At 46.0% G+C, this 12693-nt stretch overlaps 1 protein-coding gene across 5 annotated transcripts in view; it reads right to left on the bottom strand.

The window, feature by feature from the left end:
• Positions 1–12693, bottom strand: part of LOC112061375 (zinc finger protein 585A-like) — a 145962-nt gene that overhangs the window by 76229 nt on the left and 57040 nt on the right. Inside the window, exons 5-7 of one of the 5 annotated variants that reach the window (XR_010592070.1) lie at positions 11120–11246; positions 7510–10096; positions 5842–6514 (exon numbers count right to left, since the gene is read on the bottom strand). The exons of 3 other annotated variants lie outside the window; for them this stretch is intronic. Coding sequence is in view for 1 of the 2 variants with exons in the window: in XM_065564829.1 (XP_065420901.1) it covers positions 11137–11246 (110 nt within the window). In the remaining variant the exon portion in view is untranslated. Of the gene's footprint in view, positions 1–5838; positions 10097–11119; positions 11247–12693 lie in introns of those variants that run through there. One more of the 5 variants, XM_065564829.1, reaches the window with a different exon arrangement.

Consider the following 12693-nt stretch of genomic DNA (forward strand, 5'->3'; position numbering starts at 1 on the left):
TTTTATTTTATTTTGCTTGGTGACTTACTTTGTTCTGTCTGTTACTACTTTGAACCACTTAAATCCTACTGTCTGTATTTAATAAAATCACTTTTTGTTTAGTAATTTACTCAGAGTATGTATTAATACCTGGGGGAGCAAACAACTGTGCATATCTCTCTATCAGTGTTATAGAGGGCGAACAATTTATGAGTTTGCCCTGCATAAGCTTTATGCAGGGCAAAACGGATTTATTTGGGTTTAGACCCCATTGGGAGTTGGGCATCTGAGTGCTAAAGACAAGCGCACTACTGCGAGCTGTTTTCAGGTAAACTTGCAGCTTTGGGACAAGTGATTCAGACCCTGGATCTGTGTCTGGAGCCAGACAGGAGTGTCTGGCTCAGCAAGACAGGGTGCTGGAGTCCTGAGCTGGCAGGGAAAACAGAAGCAGGGGTAGTCTTTGCACATCGGGTGGCAGCTCCCAAGGGGGTTTCTGTGATCCAACCCGTCACACCCTAACACTAGCAATCACAGGTATATTTCATAAGACTGGCTATTACAAACTGTTATGCTTAAATTTTCCATTCTCTCTCTCCTCCTGCCCCTTGTACACATTTTTTAAACCAAAGTTATCTTGGACAAAGGTTGGGCCTACTCAGTTTTCTCCCTACAGTACCTTGGAGGAGTTTTAACCTAAGCTGGTAGAATATAAGCTTAGGGGGTCCTTCATGCGGCTCCCCACCTTCTGCACTCAAAGTGCCAGAGTGGGGAATTTTAGTCTTGACAAAGGGTTAAAGTGGAAATTCTCTATTCTGCATGTCTGTTCTATTACCGACATTTATCAGTCATATGTCAGCTCACTAGGTAAAGAAAACGTATAGACACAAGATCAGTGAGCTTGGCACAAGCTGATCCGGGGCAAAATGACCAAAAGGACCCCTTTGGAAGGCATCGCGCTGACATCTTGAGTGAATGATTGATGAGAGAATGAACGTGGGGTGATGTCTGGTGGGTACTGTGATGGATTTAGTCACAGAGACCCCCTTGGGACTGTCACCTGATGCAGAAATTACCTCTGAGCCCATTTTCCCCACCAGCCTGGGCCTCCTGAACCCTGTCCTTTTGAGCCAGGCACGCTAGCCTGCTGCAACACAGATCCAGGGTCTCGGCCACACCCCCACAACTGCAGATCTAAACTGAAACCAGATCAGCAGGATTCCTGTCTCCAGCACTCAGACACCCAGCTCCCAATGGGGGTCTAAACCCCAAATAAATCTGTTTTACTCTGTTTAAAACAGAGTAAACTGATATTCACCCCCTATATCACTAAAAGAGAGATTTGCACAACTGTTGCCCCCCCCCACACACACACACACCAGTAACAATTACTACATTGGGTTTATTAATAAAGAAAAATGATTTTATTAAGTATAAAAAGTAGGATTTAAGTGATTTCAAGTAATAAGAGACAGAACAAAGTAAGTCACAAAACAAAATAAAACAAAACAAAAGACGCAAGACTAAACTTAATACACTAAATAATCAGTTATAAATGCACCCAAGCTGTTATTTCACGTAAAACCCTTCGCAGGTCAGTTACCTTTTCTGACCTGGGTCCAGCCTGTGTTCTCCCACCCCACCAATTACAGTTTTTTTGTTTCCAGGAGCTTTCAGGTATTTCTGTGGGGTGGGGAGGCTGTCTCTTAAGCCAGCTGAAGACTCTCATTGTTTGCTTCCCCCACTTCATATAGAACTTCCCTAAGGCGGGAAACCTTTGTTTGCAATCCCACCCCACTCCACTCTGGAAAAGTCCCAGCTTCAAGATGGATTACAGTACCAGGTGACAATGTTATGCTTATAAAATGCACATGGGATCTTTTTCAGGGGAAAAGGCAATATGCTACATTTATTGAAAATACAGCATAAAAATTAGCAGATTCATTCACATATACACACACACAGGTCCCACAGATGGTCGTATAGTTACCAGTCTGTTGTAGCTCGAGTCAATCTAATGGCCAGTTAGATTGAGCATGAGTGAGGAGCTGGGCTCTGTCAGTCGCGATCTGATGCTCTGAGTCCTTGCAGGACTGAACCCAGAGTTCCATGGAGAAACACCGCATCTTTAGACTTGTAAATTCCCATTCGAGACTACTACAATTACTATCTTCTAGGGTTGTCAAGTAATCAAAAAAATTAATTGTGATTAATCATGCTGTTAAACAATAATAGAATACCTTTTATTTAAATATTTTGGATATTTTATACATTTTGAAATATATTGATTTCAACTGCAACACAGAGTCTTGTGGCACCTTTCAGATTAACAGAAGTATTGGAGCATAAGCTTTCGTGGGTGAATCCACACTTCTTCAGACGCAAGACGTGCCAGAAGACTCTTTGTTGCTTTTTACAGATCCAGACTAACACAGCTATCCCTCTGATACTTAACTGCAACACAGACTACAAAGTATACAGTGAGAACTTTATATTGTTATTACAAATACTTGCACTGTAAAAAACAAAAGAAACAGTATTTTTCAATTCACCTACTGCAAGTACTGTAGTGCAATCTTTTTATCATGAAAATTGACCTTACAAATGTAGAATTATGTAGAAAAATATATGCATTCAATAATAAAACAATGTAAAACTTTAGAGCCTACAACTCCACTCAGTTCTACTTCTTGTACAGCCAATCACTCAGAAAAACAAGTTTGGTTTCAATTTGCAGGAGATAATGCTGCCCACTTCTTGTTTACAAGTCACCTGAAAGTGAGAACAGGCGTTCTCATGGCACTGTTGCAGCCAGTGTCACAAGATATTTATGTGCCAGAAGAGCTAAAGAGTCATGTGTCCCTTCCTGCTTCAACCACCATTCCAGAGGACATGCATCTTTGATAATGATGGGTTCTAATCGATAACAAACCAAAGCAGAGTGGATCGATGTGTGTTCATTTCCATCAACTGAGTCAGATGCCACCAGCAGAAGGTTGATTTTCTTTTTTTGTGGTTCAACTTCTGTAGTATCCGCATTGCAGTGTTGGTCTCTTAAGACCTCTCAAAGCATGCTCCACACCTTGTCCCTCTCAGATTTTGGAAGGTACTTCAGATTCTTAAACCTTGGGCTGAGTGCTGTAGCTATCTTTAGAAATCTCACATTGTTATTTTCTTTGCGTTTTGTCAAATCTGCAGTGAAAGTGTCCTTAAAATGAACATGTGCTAGGTCATTATCCGTGACGTCTATATTATGAAATATTTGGCAGAATGTGTGTAAAACAGAACAGGGGACGTACAATTCTCCTCCAAGGAGTTCACTCACAAATATAATTTAATGCATTGTTTTTTAAATGAGCATCATCAGCATGGAAGCATGTCCACTGGAATGGTGGCCGAAGCATGAAAGGACATATGCATGTTTAGCATATCTTGCACATAAATACCTTGCATTGCCAGCTACAAACGTGCCATGCAAACACCTTCTCACACTTTCCGGTGACATCGTAAATTAGAAACAGGCAGCATTATCTCCAGTAAATGTAAACAAACTTGTTTCTCTTAGTAATAGGCAGAATAGCACTGAGTGGATTCCTAGGCTCTAAAGATTTTAATTGCTTTATTTTTGAGTGCATTTAGATAACAAAAAATCTATGTTTCTAAGGGTATGTCTACACTACGAGAGTAGTTCGATTGTACTTAAATCGAATATGTGGAATCGATATTACAAAGTCGAACGTGTGTATCCACACAAAGGACAGTAATTCAACTTTGTGAGTCCACACTAATGGGGCAAGCGTCGACATTGGAAGCAGTGCACTGTGGGCAGCTATCCCACAGTTCCCGCAGTCCCCGCTGCCCATTGGAATTCTGGGTCGAGCCCCCAATGCCTGCTGGGGAAAAAAATGTGTTGAGGCTGGTTTTGGGTAACTGTCATCATCCAACCATCACTCCTGCCCTCCCTCCCTGAAAGCGCCGGTGGGCAATCAGTTCGCTCACTTTTCTGGTGAGTGACAGCGCAGACGCCACAGCAGTGCGAGCATGGAGCCTGCTGCCACCATCACTGCAGTTATGGCCGTTGTCAACACCTCGCACCTTATCATCCACCTTTTCCAGAGGCAGATGCTGAGAAATCGGGCGAGGAGGCTACAGCAGCGTGGTGAGGACATGAAGTCTGATAGTGGCACAGACCTCTCACAAAGCATGGGACCCCACGCCGTGAACATTATGGTGGCAATGGGTCATGTTGATGCTGTGGAACAGCTATTCTGGGCCCAGGAAACAAGCATGGACTGGTGGGACCGCATAGTGCTGCAGGTCTGGGATGAATCACAGTGGCTGCGAAACTTTTGTATGCGGAAGGGAACTTTCCTGGAACTTTGTGAGTTGCTGTCCCCTACCCTGAAGCGCAAGGACACCCGGATGAGAGCAGCCCTGACTGTCCAGAAGCAAGTGGTCATAGCACTCTGGAAGCTTGCAATGCCAGACAGCTACGTCAGTCGCAAATCACTTTGGCGTGGGCAAATCTACCGTGGGGGTTGTTGTGATGCAAGTAGCCAACGCAATCATTGAGCTACTGCTGTCAAAGGTAGTGATCCTTGGAAACATCCAGGTCATCAAAGATGGCTTTGCCACGATGAGATTCCCAAACTGCGGTGGGGCTATAGATGGAACTCACATCCCTATCCTGGGACCGGATCACCAGGCCAGACAGTACATTAACCAAAAGGGCTACTTTTCAATGGTGCTGCAAGCACTGGTGGACCATAGGGGACGTTTTACAAACATCAACATAGGATGGCCGGGCTAGGTTCATGACGCTCGTGTTTTCAGGAACTCTGGTCTGTTTAGACGGCTGCAGGAAGGTATTTACTTCCCGGACCAGAAAATAACTGTTGGGGATGTGGAAATCCCTATAGTGATCCTCGGGGACCCAGCCTACCCGCTAATGCCCTGGCTCATGAAGCCCTATACAGGCGCCCTGGACAGTGAAAAAGAACTCTTCAACTACCGTCTGAGCAAGTGCAGAATGGTGGTGGAGTGTGCTTTTGGACGTCTCAAGGGGAGATGGAGAAGCTTACTGACTCGCTGTGATCTCAGCGAAACCAATATCCCCATTGTTATAGCAGCTTGCTGTGTGCTCCACAATCTCTGTGAGAGCAAGGGGGAGACCTTTATGGCGGGGTGGGAGATTCAGGTGAATAGCCTGGCTGCTGATTACACCCAGCCAGACAGCCATGCGATTAGAAGAGCCCAGCGGGACGCGCTGTGCATACGGGAGGCTTTGAAAGCTAGGTTCCTCAGTGAGCAGGGTAACCTGTGACTATTAAGTTTGTTTAAAGAGAAGCTGAACCTGCCTCCGTTCCTTTACCCACTTACTGTTGACTATCCTCTTCAGCTCCATACCCCATCCCCCCCTTCCAACACACATTTAAAAATAAAAGAAATGGAACTTTGTTAATGAACATCGTTTTCTTTATTACGGATTTTGCGGTAAAGTGTTGAAACTGGGACGCAGACTGTGGTGGGGAGCGGGCGTAATGATGGAAAGAACACTTCTAAACTTGAGGAATGACAGGCTCCTGCTCCTAGAGTGGTCCGCAGTGGTGGACTGGTTGTTTCAATGGAGCCTGCCACCCCTCCTTTTCGGGACTCTGTGTGGGGGGGCTATGTGACTTTGTGGCGGGGGAGGACGGTTACAGATCCCCTGCTGCGTGGCTCTCTGATCCAAGCTAAGGACCGCTGCATAAGATCTCTATCCGCCCTCCCCCGCCACAAAGTCACATGCCCCCCCCCAGAACATGAAAACCACCTCCCAGACTGACCAGGGTGCCTAGTGATTGCAATGTGTGTGTGACCTTCTGCTGAACCTGCCCCCATGTCTGTACCCTGGAAAAGGTGACTGTCCTCTCCAATTACCAACCCCCCTTCCCCCCTTCAAACACACTCTCCCCTAAAAGAACATGATGGAAACAGTAATTAACAGAAACATATCTTTTATTAGCAACTACACAGTTAGGGGATGAAACAGGGACGGGGGCTTGAGTGAGGCGGGAAGGAAAGGACTTATCAAATTTTTGGGAATGAGAGCCTTCTGGTACTTAAGCAGTCTGCAGGGGTGGAGTGAGTTTTCACGGCCCCTGCCGCCCCTCCTTCTTGGGACTTTGGGTGAGGGGGGGTATGGGAGTTTGTGGCGGGGGAGGGCGGTTAGAGATAGACTGCAGTGGGGCTCTGTCCTCCTGCCTCCTGTCCTGCAGAACATCCACAAGGGGCCGGCGCGTGTCCGTTTTCTCCCTCATTAGTCCAAGCAGCGTTTGAGTCACCTGCTGGTCTTCCTGCCACCACCTATCCTCCCGTTCGCTGTGTGCTCGCTGGTATTGCAACATGTTCTCCCTCCATTGGGTCTACTGGACCGCATCGGCTCGGGAGCAGCCCATAAGTTCTGAGAACATGTCGTCCTGTGTCCTTTTCTTTCTCCGCCTAATCTGCCCCAGCCTCTGCGAGGGGGATGCCAGGGTATTTCGGGAGACATTCGCAGCTGTTGGATGGGAAAAAGGGAGTGAATTGCTCATAAAGATAATTTTTTGTGAACATTGAACATAGTCTTTCTCTGTGAACAAGACCATGCAACAGCACCTATCACATGCGCACTCAGGACAAGGTCAAATTTTCGGCCTTCGCATTCAGTGCCTGGGGTCTTGCAGTGGAGATCAGACAAGCGGGGCAGGACAGCGGAATTCGGGTAGCAGGCTGACATGGCAAGTCGTAGACTTTTGGCTGCTTAAAACTTAAATTATAGCAGTGCCCTCCTTTCACATTCAAAGCAATGCTCCTATCGTTGGCCAGTTCCATGCTGCTGGCAATCCAGCAAGCATGAACTCTGCCCCTGTCCCCCCGCCGCTCGTGGCTGTCCCCGGGAAAGATCTCTGTATGCTGCCCCTCTCCCGCCTCCACCGCGTGGCTGTAAACTGCCGGTGACAGTTCTGTAAAGGAACAGGCAAGCAGTCCCGATAGTAACATTCCCCTAATTCTAAGCAGGTCACCATGAGCGACATCACTCTGCTGATGATTTCTGAGACTGAGAAAGAACCCATGCTGCGTGAAAGCCAGCAAAAACCAGAGCCGTATGCCGCCATGCTCTGCAAGGCAATGATCCCAGATTACTTGATGATAGCCTGCCGAGGAAAAGTTTCCTACCATGGAGGACACAATAAGGCCGCTCTCCCCAGGAACCTCATGCAAAGGCTTTCCAATTACCTCCAGGAGAGCTTCATGGAGATGTCCCATGAGGATTTCAGCTCTATCCCCTGACATATAGATCTTCTTTTCCAGTAGCTGCACTGGCAAGGACTAAAAAGTAGAGCGCCTAGGGCAAACTAATCATGATAAACCTGACATTGTTAGATTCTTTTGCAGTAGTTGCACTGCCAAGGACTAAAACGTTAAGCGCCTAGGGCAAACTAATCATGAAAAACCCATTGTTAATATTCCTGTTCTGTTCAAAATAAATGTTTACATATTTAAAACACTTACTGACTGATCCTTCCCCTGATTCAGGGTCTGGGTTAACGCCTGGGGACGGATCTCTGTGGGGGTGATGAAGAGTTCCTGGCTGTCTGGGAAATCAGCGTTGTAAGCGCTGTCGACTGCCTCGTTCTCCTCCTCACCTTCCTCATCCGCTAATATCTCCAAGGAAGCGGCCGTCGACAATATCCCATCCTCAGAGTCCACGGTCAGTGGTGGGGTAGTGGTGGCGGCCGCACCTAGAATGGAATGCAGTGCCTCGTAGAAATGGCATGTCTGGGGCTGGGATCCGGAGCATCCGTTTGACTCTTTGGTCTTCTGGTATGCTTGTCTCAGCTCCTTGATTTTCACACGGCACTGCGTTGCATCCCGGCTGTATCCTCTCTCTGTCATGGCTTTTGAGATCTTCTCATAGATCTTTGCATTCCGTCTTTTCGATCGCAGCTCTGAAAGCACAGACTCATCGCCCCACACAGCGATCAGATCCAAGACTTCCCGATCAGTCCATGCTGGGGCCCTCTTTCTATTCTGAGATTGCATGGTCACCTCTGCTGGAGAACTCCTCATCGTTGCCAGTGCTGCTGAGCTCACCACGATGTCCAAACAGGAAATGAGAATCAAACTGGCCAGACAGGAAAAGGAATTCAAATTTTCCCGGGGCTTTTCCTGTGTGGCTGGTCAGAGCATCCGAGCTCCGACTGCTGTCCAGAGTGTCAACAGAGTGGTGCACTGTGGGATAACTCCCAGAGCTATTAGCGTCAATTTCCATCCACACCTACCCAAATTCGACATGGCCATGTCGAATTTAGCGTTACTCCCCTCGTTGGGGAGGAGTACAGAAATCGAATTTAAGAGACCTCTATGTCGAACTAAATAGCTTCTTTGTGTGGACGGGTGCAGGGTTAATTCGATTTAACGCTGCTAAATTCAACATAACCTCCTAGTGTAGACCAAGCCTTAGTTACACTTTCATGATAAACAGATTGCATTACAGTACTTGTATGATGTGAACTGAAAAATACTATTTTTGCTTTTCATGTTTACAGTACAAATATTTGTAATAAAATAATATAAAGTGAGCACTGTACACTTTCTATTCTTTGTTTGGATAGAAATCAATATATATCTGAAAACGTAGAAAAACATCCAAAAATATTTAACAATTTTCAATTGCTATTCTATTACTTAACAATGTGATCCATCGAGATTAATTTTTCTAACCACAATTAATTTTTTTGAGTTAATCATGCGACTTAACTACAATTAATCAACAGCACTACTATCTTCTTCCAATTTCTTAACAATACCAGGTTACATTTGAAAGTTCTGGTCTATATTACTTGGAATGGCCCCAAATACTATTTACACACTTTTATAATTTGTCTCTAAAGGTTGAAGGTGGGTCAATTAGCCTTCAAGCTTCTTAACTCTTTCAGGCCAGCTGTCACAGAAGTTTAGATCGTGTGAATTCTCCAATGTTTAATGATGTGTGATCTCTGTGTACAACTTTTGTCACAGTCCAGTACTTATGGAGTCTTGCTCTTGTGTGCATTCTCTGATGTAAAAGAAGGATTGATCAGTTTCTGAAATGTTTCCCATAGTCTAAGCACTTATGGGGTCTCTTTCCAATGTGGATTGCTGGATGTTTAACAATGTTTGACCTCTGTATAAAACTCTTTCCACAGGCTAAGTAGATATGGGGTCTCTCCCCAGGCGGATTCTCTGATGTAAAACAAGGGCTGGCATCTATTTGAAATGTTTTCCCATAGTCTAAACACTATGTGTGTTTTGCCTTATGTTTAGAAGGGCTGATCTGTTTCTGAAAACTTTCCCAGAGTCCAAGCACTTATGGTCTTCCCCTTGTATGGATTGCCTGATGTTTAACAAGGGTTGAACTCTGTATGAAACTTTTTCCACAGTCAGAGCATTGATGGGGTCTCTCTCCTGTGTGGACTACTTGATGTCTAATAAAGGCTGACTGCCATATGAAACTTTTCCCACAGTCTAAGCACTTATTGTGTCGCTCTCCTGTGTGGATTGCCTGATGATTAAGAAGGGTTGAACTCCTTATGAAACACTTTCCACAGCCTAAGCACTTGTGGGGTCTCTCTCCTGTGTGGCTTATCTGATGTGTAGTCAGTGCTGACTTCCAATTCAAACAGTTGCTGCCCTCAAAGCATTGATAGGGTTTCTGTCCCGTGTGGCTTCTCCCATGATTATTAAGATCCCAGTGGTTATTGAAGCGTTTCCCACAGTCTGAGCATTGAAGTGATTTATCTCCAGTATGAATTGTCTGAGGCGAAACAAACTGTGGTCCCATAACTGAGGCATTCATCACATTTCTCTTCCTTGGGGGTTGTCTACTGGGCTGTGGGATCCCTGTATCCTTCCCCAAGTATAATAGATTCATACATTTGCTCTCTTGAGTGGTTTCCCAACAGCCTCTGTGACATGTACCAATTTCCACAGGCTTGTCTCTGTTCCAAGCACTGGGAAAAATTCCCTGCAGCTCTTGCCACAAAGGTCCCCTGTGGTTCCCCAAGCCCAGGAACTTCCTATTGTTATTTCCCCTCCTTCTCACTCACTGTCTCGTCATCTGCTGGGAGAGAGAGACAATTCAGACAGGCGTCATTGTGCCTGGGAGAAAGAAAGAGGAGTAGCACCGAGGGAAAACCCAACATACTAAAGCTGCACAGACGGAGCAATTGGATTCTGCCTCCACTTCCCACCCAAAAATTCACAGGGAAGGAAACTGCTGATTGCAGCCCTGGCCTGGGTGAGATGAGATGAGGAAGAACCGAGGGCACTTACTGATAACACATTTTTGGCATTCTCCACTTTTTCCTTCATTTCCCAGATGGTTTCTGTGTCAGTCCTCAGCTGTGTGGGCACCTCCCAGGATCTCTCTTTCCTCACAGGCCTGGAGATTGGGCACCCACGGCTCTTCCCCTCATTCCAGACAGGTGATCAGGTCAGGTTTGGGAATGGGGAATCTTGTGCAGGGAGTGAAATCAGACCAGATCAGAGTGTGTGGAGGATTGAGAGAGCATCTGTCAGGAAGGACATTCCATGGGTGGTACCTGTCTCTTTGCTGTGTTGGGAGAACATGGAATCCAAGAGGATGGGAATATGGTCACTGAGCCCCCTTGGGGGAGGCAGACATCTGGGGAGGTGAGGGGAATTGTGACACCCCCACTAGGAATTCCTAGGATCTGTGCTCTCTGAGGACCTTGCTGACGCACACCCAGCTATGGAGTTAGACCCTTGCCTATTTCTAAACTTGCGGAGCCCAGTGCCCTCTGCATGGCTGGAGCTGTTACCAAGGAGGGAGGTGAAGAGGGATTCTGTGTGTGAATGAGAAACAACACAGACAGGACAATACATGGCTTCTCCGCTTGGAAAGCTAGCAGGGGGTCAGGTGGGGATCATTTAGTATATCCCATAGGTTTTGACACTCTGGTCTCACTAGAGTGTACAGAGATGCAAGTCTCTCTCACATGGGAGTTGTGCATTACATAGCTCATTCCCCTCCAATCTAACTGACCAGGGAAGAACCTGACCAGAGTCAGACATTCAGACCCCACAGCTTCTAATAACCGAGGGGATGGGAATCCCTTACCCAGCGAGGTCACAGTCTCATAGTTCTCCTGCATGATGTCCCTGTAGAGGGCTCTCTGAGCAGGGTCCAGCAGAGCCCCCTGCCCCTGGGTGAAATACACAGCCACCTCCTTGAAGGTCACCAAACCCTAAAACAACAAAGTTTTCAGAGTGGAAGCCGTGTTAGTCTGTATCAGCAAAAAGAACGAGGTGTACTTCTGGCACCTTAGAAACTAACACATTTATTTGAGCATAAGCTTTTGTGGGCTAAATCCCGCTTCATCAGATGCATGCAGTGGAAAATACAGAAGGAAGATTAGATAGACAGATAGATAGATAGATAGACTGTGACAAAGCTCTGTCCTTAACTCCATGGGTCCTCCATTTCCTGGCAGATTTTGCTAGCCTCAGAGGCTCACCGTGACTCTCCACGTAGCCCTTCTCTCTCTAGAGACATGAGTCACAGCTTACTCAGCCATTTTCATTATAAGCCAACAAGGAAGTTGAGGAGAAGCAACCCTTCTATAGCTCCTAACACTCATATCTCACTGACTAACTGGGAGGCTTTTAACTAGTTCCAGAGAGCCCTTAATTGGCTGCAGGTGTCCCAATCAATCTAGCTATCTCCACTGCCTTCTAGAAGGATCTTAATTGGCCCCAGGTGTCTTGATTAACCTGGAGCAACTGCCATTTGGTTACCATGGTACCAGGGATTTGTTTAGCCTGGGTTAACATACCTGTTCCTCTCCACTTTACTGTAGCCATCTGGCCTTGCCCCCTCACAATACAGAGAACATGAAAAAATGGGGGTTGCCGTACTAATTCTAACGCGACTAATCAATTAAGGTGCGCTATTATCAGCAGGAGAAAAAAATCTTTTGTAGTGATAATGAGTATGGCCCATTTCAAACAGTTGACAAGAAGGTGTGAGTAACAGTAGCGGGAAACTTAGCGTCGGGAAATAGATTACAGTTTGTGTAATGACCCAGCCACTCCCAGTCTTTATTCAAGCCTAATTTAAAGGTTTCCAGTTTCCAAATTAATTCCAGTTTTGCAGTGTCTCATTGGAGTCTGTTTTTGAAGTTTTTTGTTGAATAATGGCGACTTTTAGGTCTGTAATTTAATGTCCAGGGAGGTTGAAGTGTTCTCCGACTGGTTTTTGAATGTTATAATGCTTCACGTCTGATTTGTGTCCATTTCTTCCTTTGCTAGGAGACTGTCCAGTTTGGCCAATGTACATGGCAGAGGGGCATTGCTGGCACATGATGGCATATATCACATTGGTAGATGTGCAGTTGAATGAGTCTCTGATAGTGTGGCTGATGTGATTAGGTCTTATGATGGTGTCCCTTGAATAGATATGTGGACAGAGTTGGCAACCGGCTTTGTTGCCAGGATAAGTTCCTGGGTTAGTGTTTTTGTTGTCTGGTTTCTGGTGAGTATTTGCTTCAGGTTGGGGGGCTGTTTGTAAGTGAGGACTGGCCTGTCTCCCAAGATCTGTGAGAGTGAGGGATCATTCTTCAGGATAGGTTGTAGATCCTTGATGATGCGCTGGAGAGGTTTTAGTTGGAGGCTGAAGGTGACGGTTAGTGGCAT

The sequence above is a fragment of the Chrysemys picta genome, chromosome 12 (assembly GCF_011386835.1).
Source record: "Chrysemys picta bellii isolate R12L10 chromosome 12, ASM1138683v2, whole genome shotgun sequence".
Taxonomy (NCBI): domain Eukaryota; kingdom Metazoa; phylum Chordata; order Testudines; family Emydidae; genus Chrysemys; species Chrysemys picta.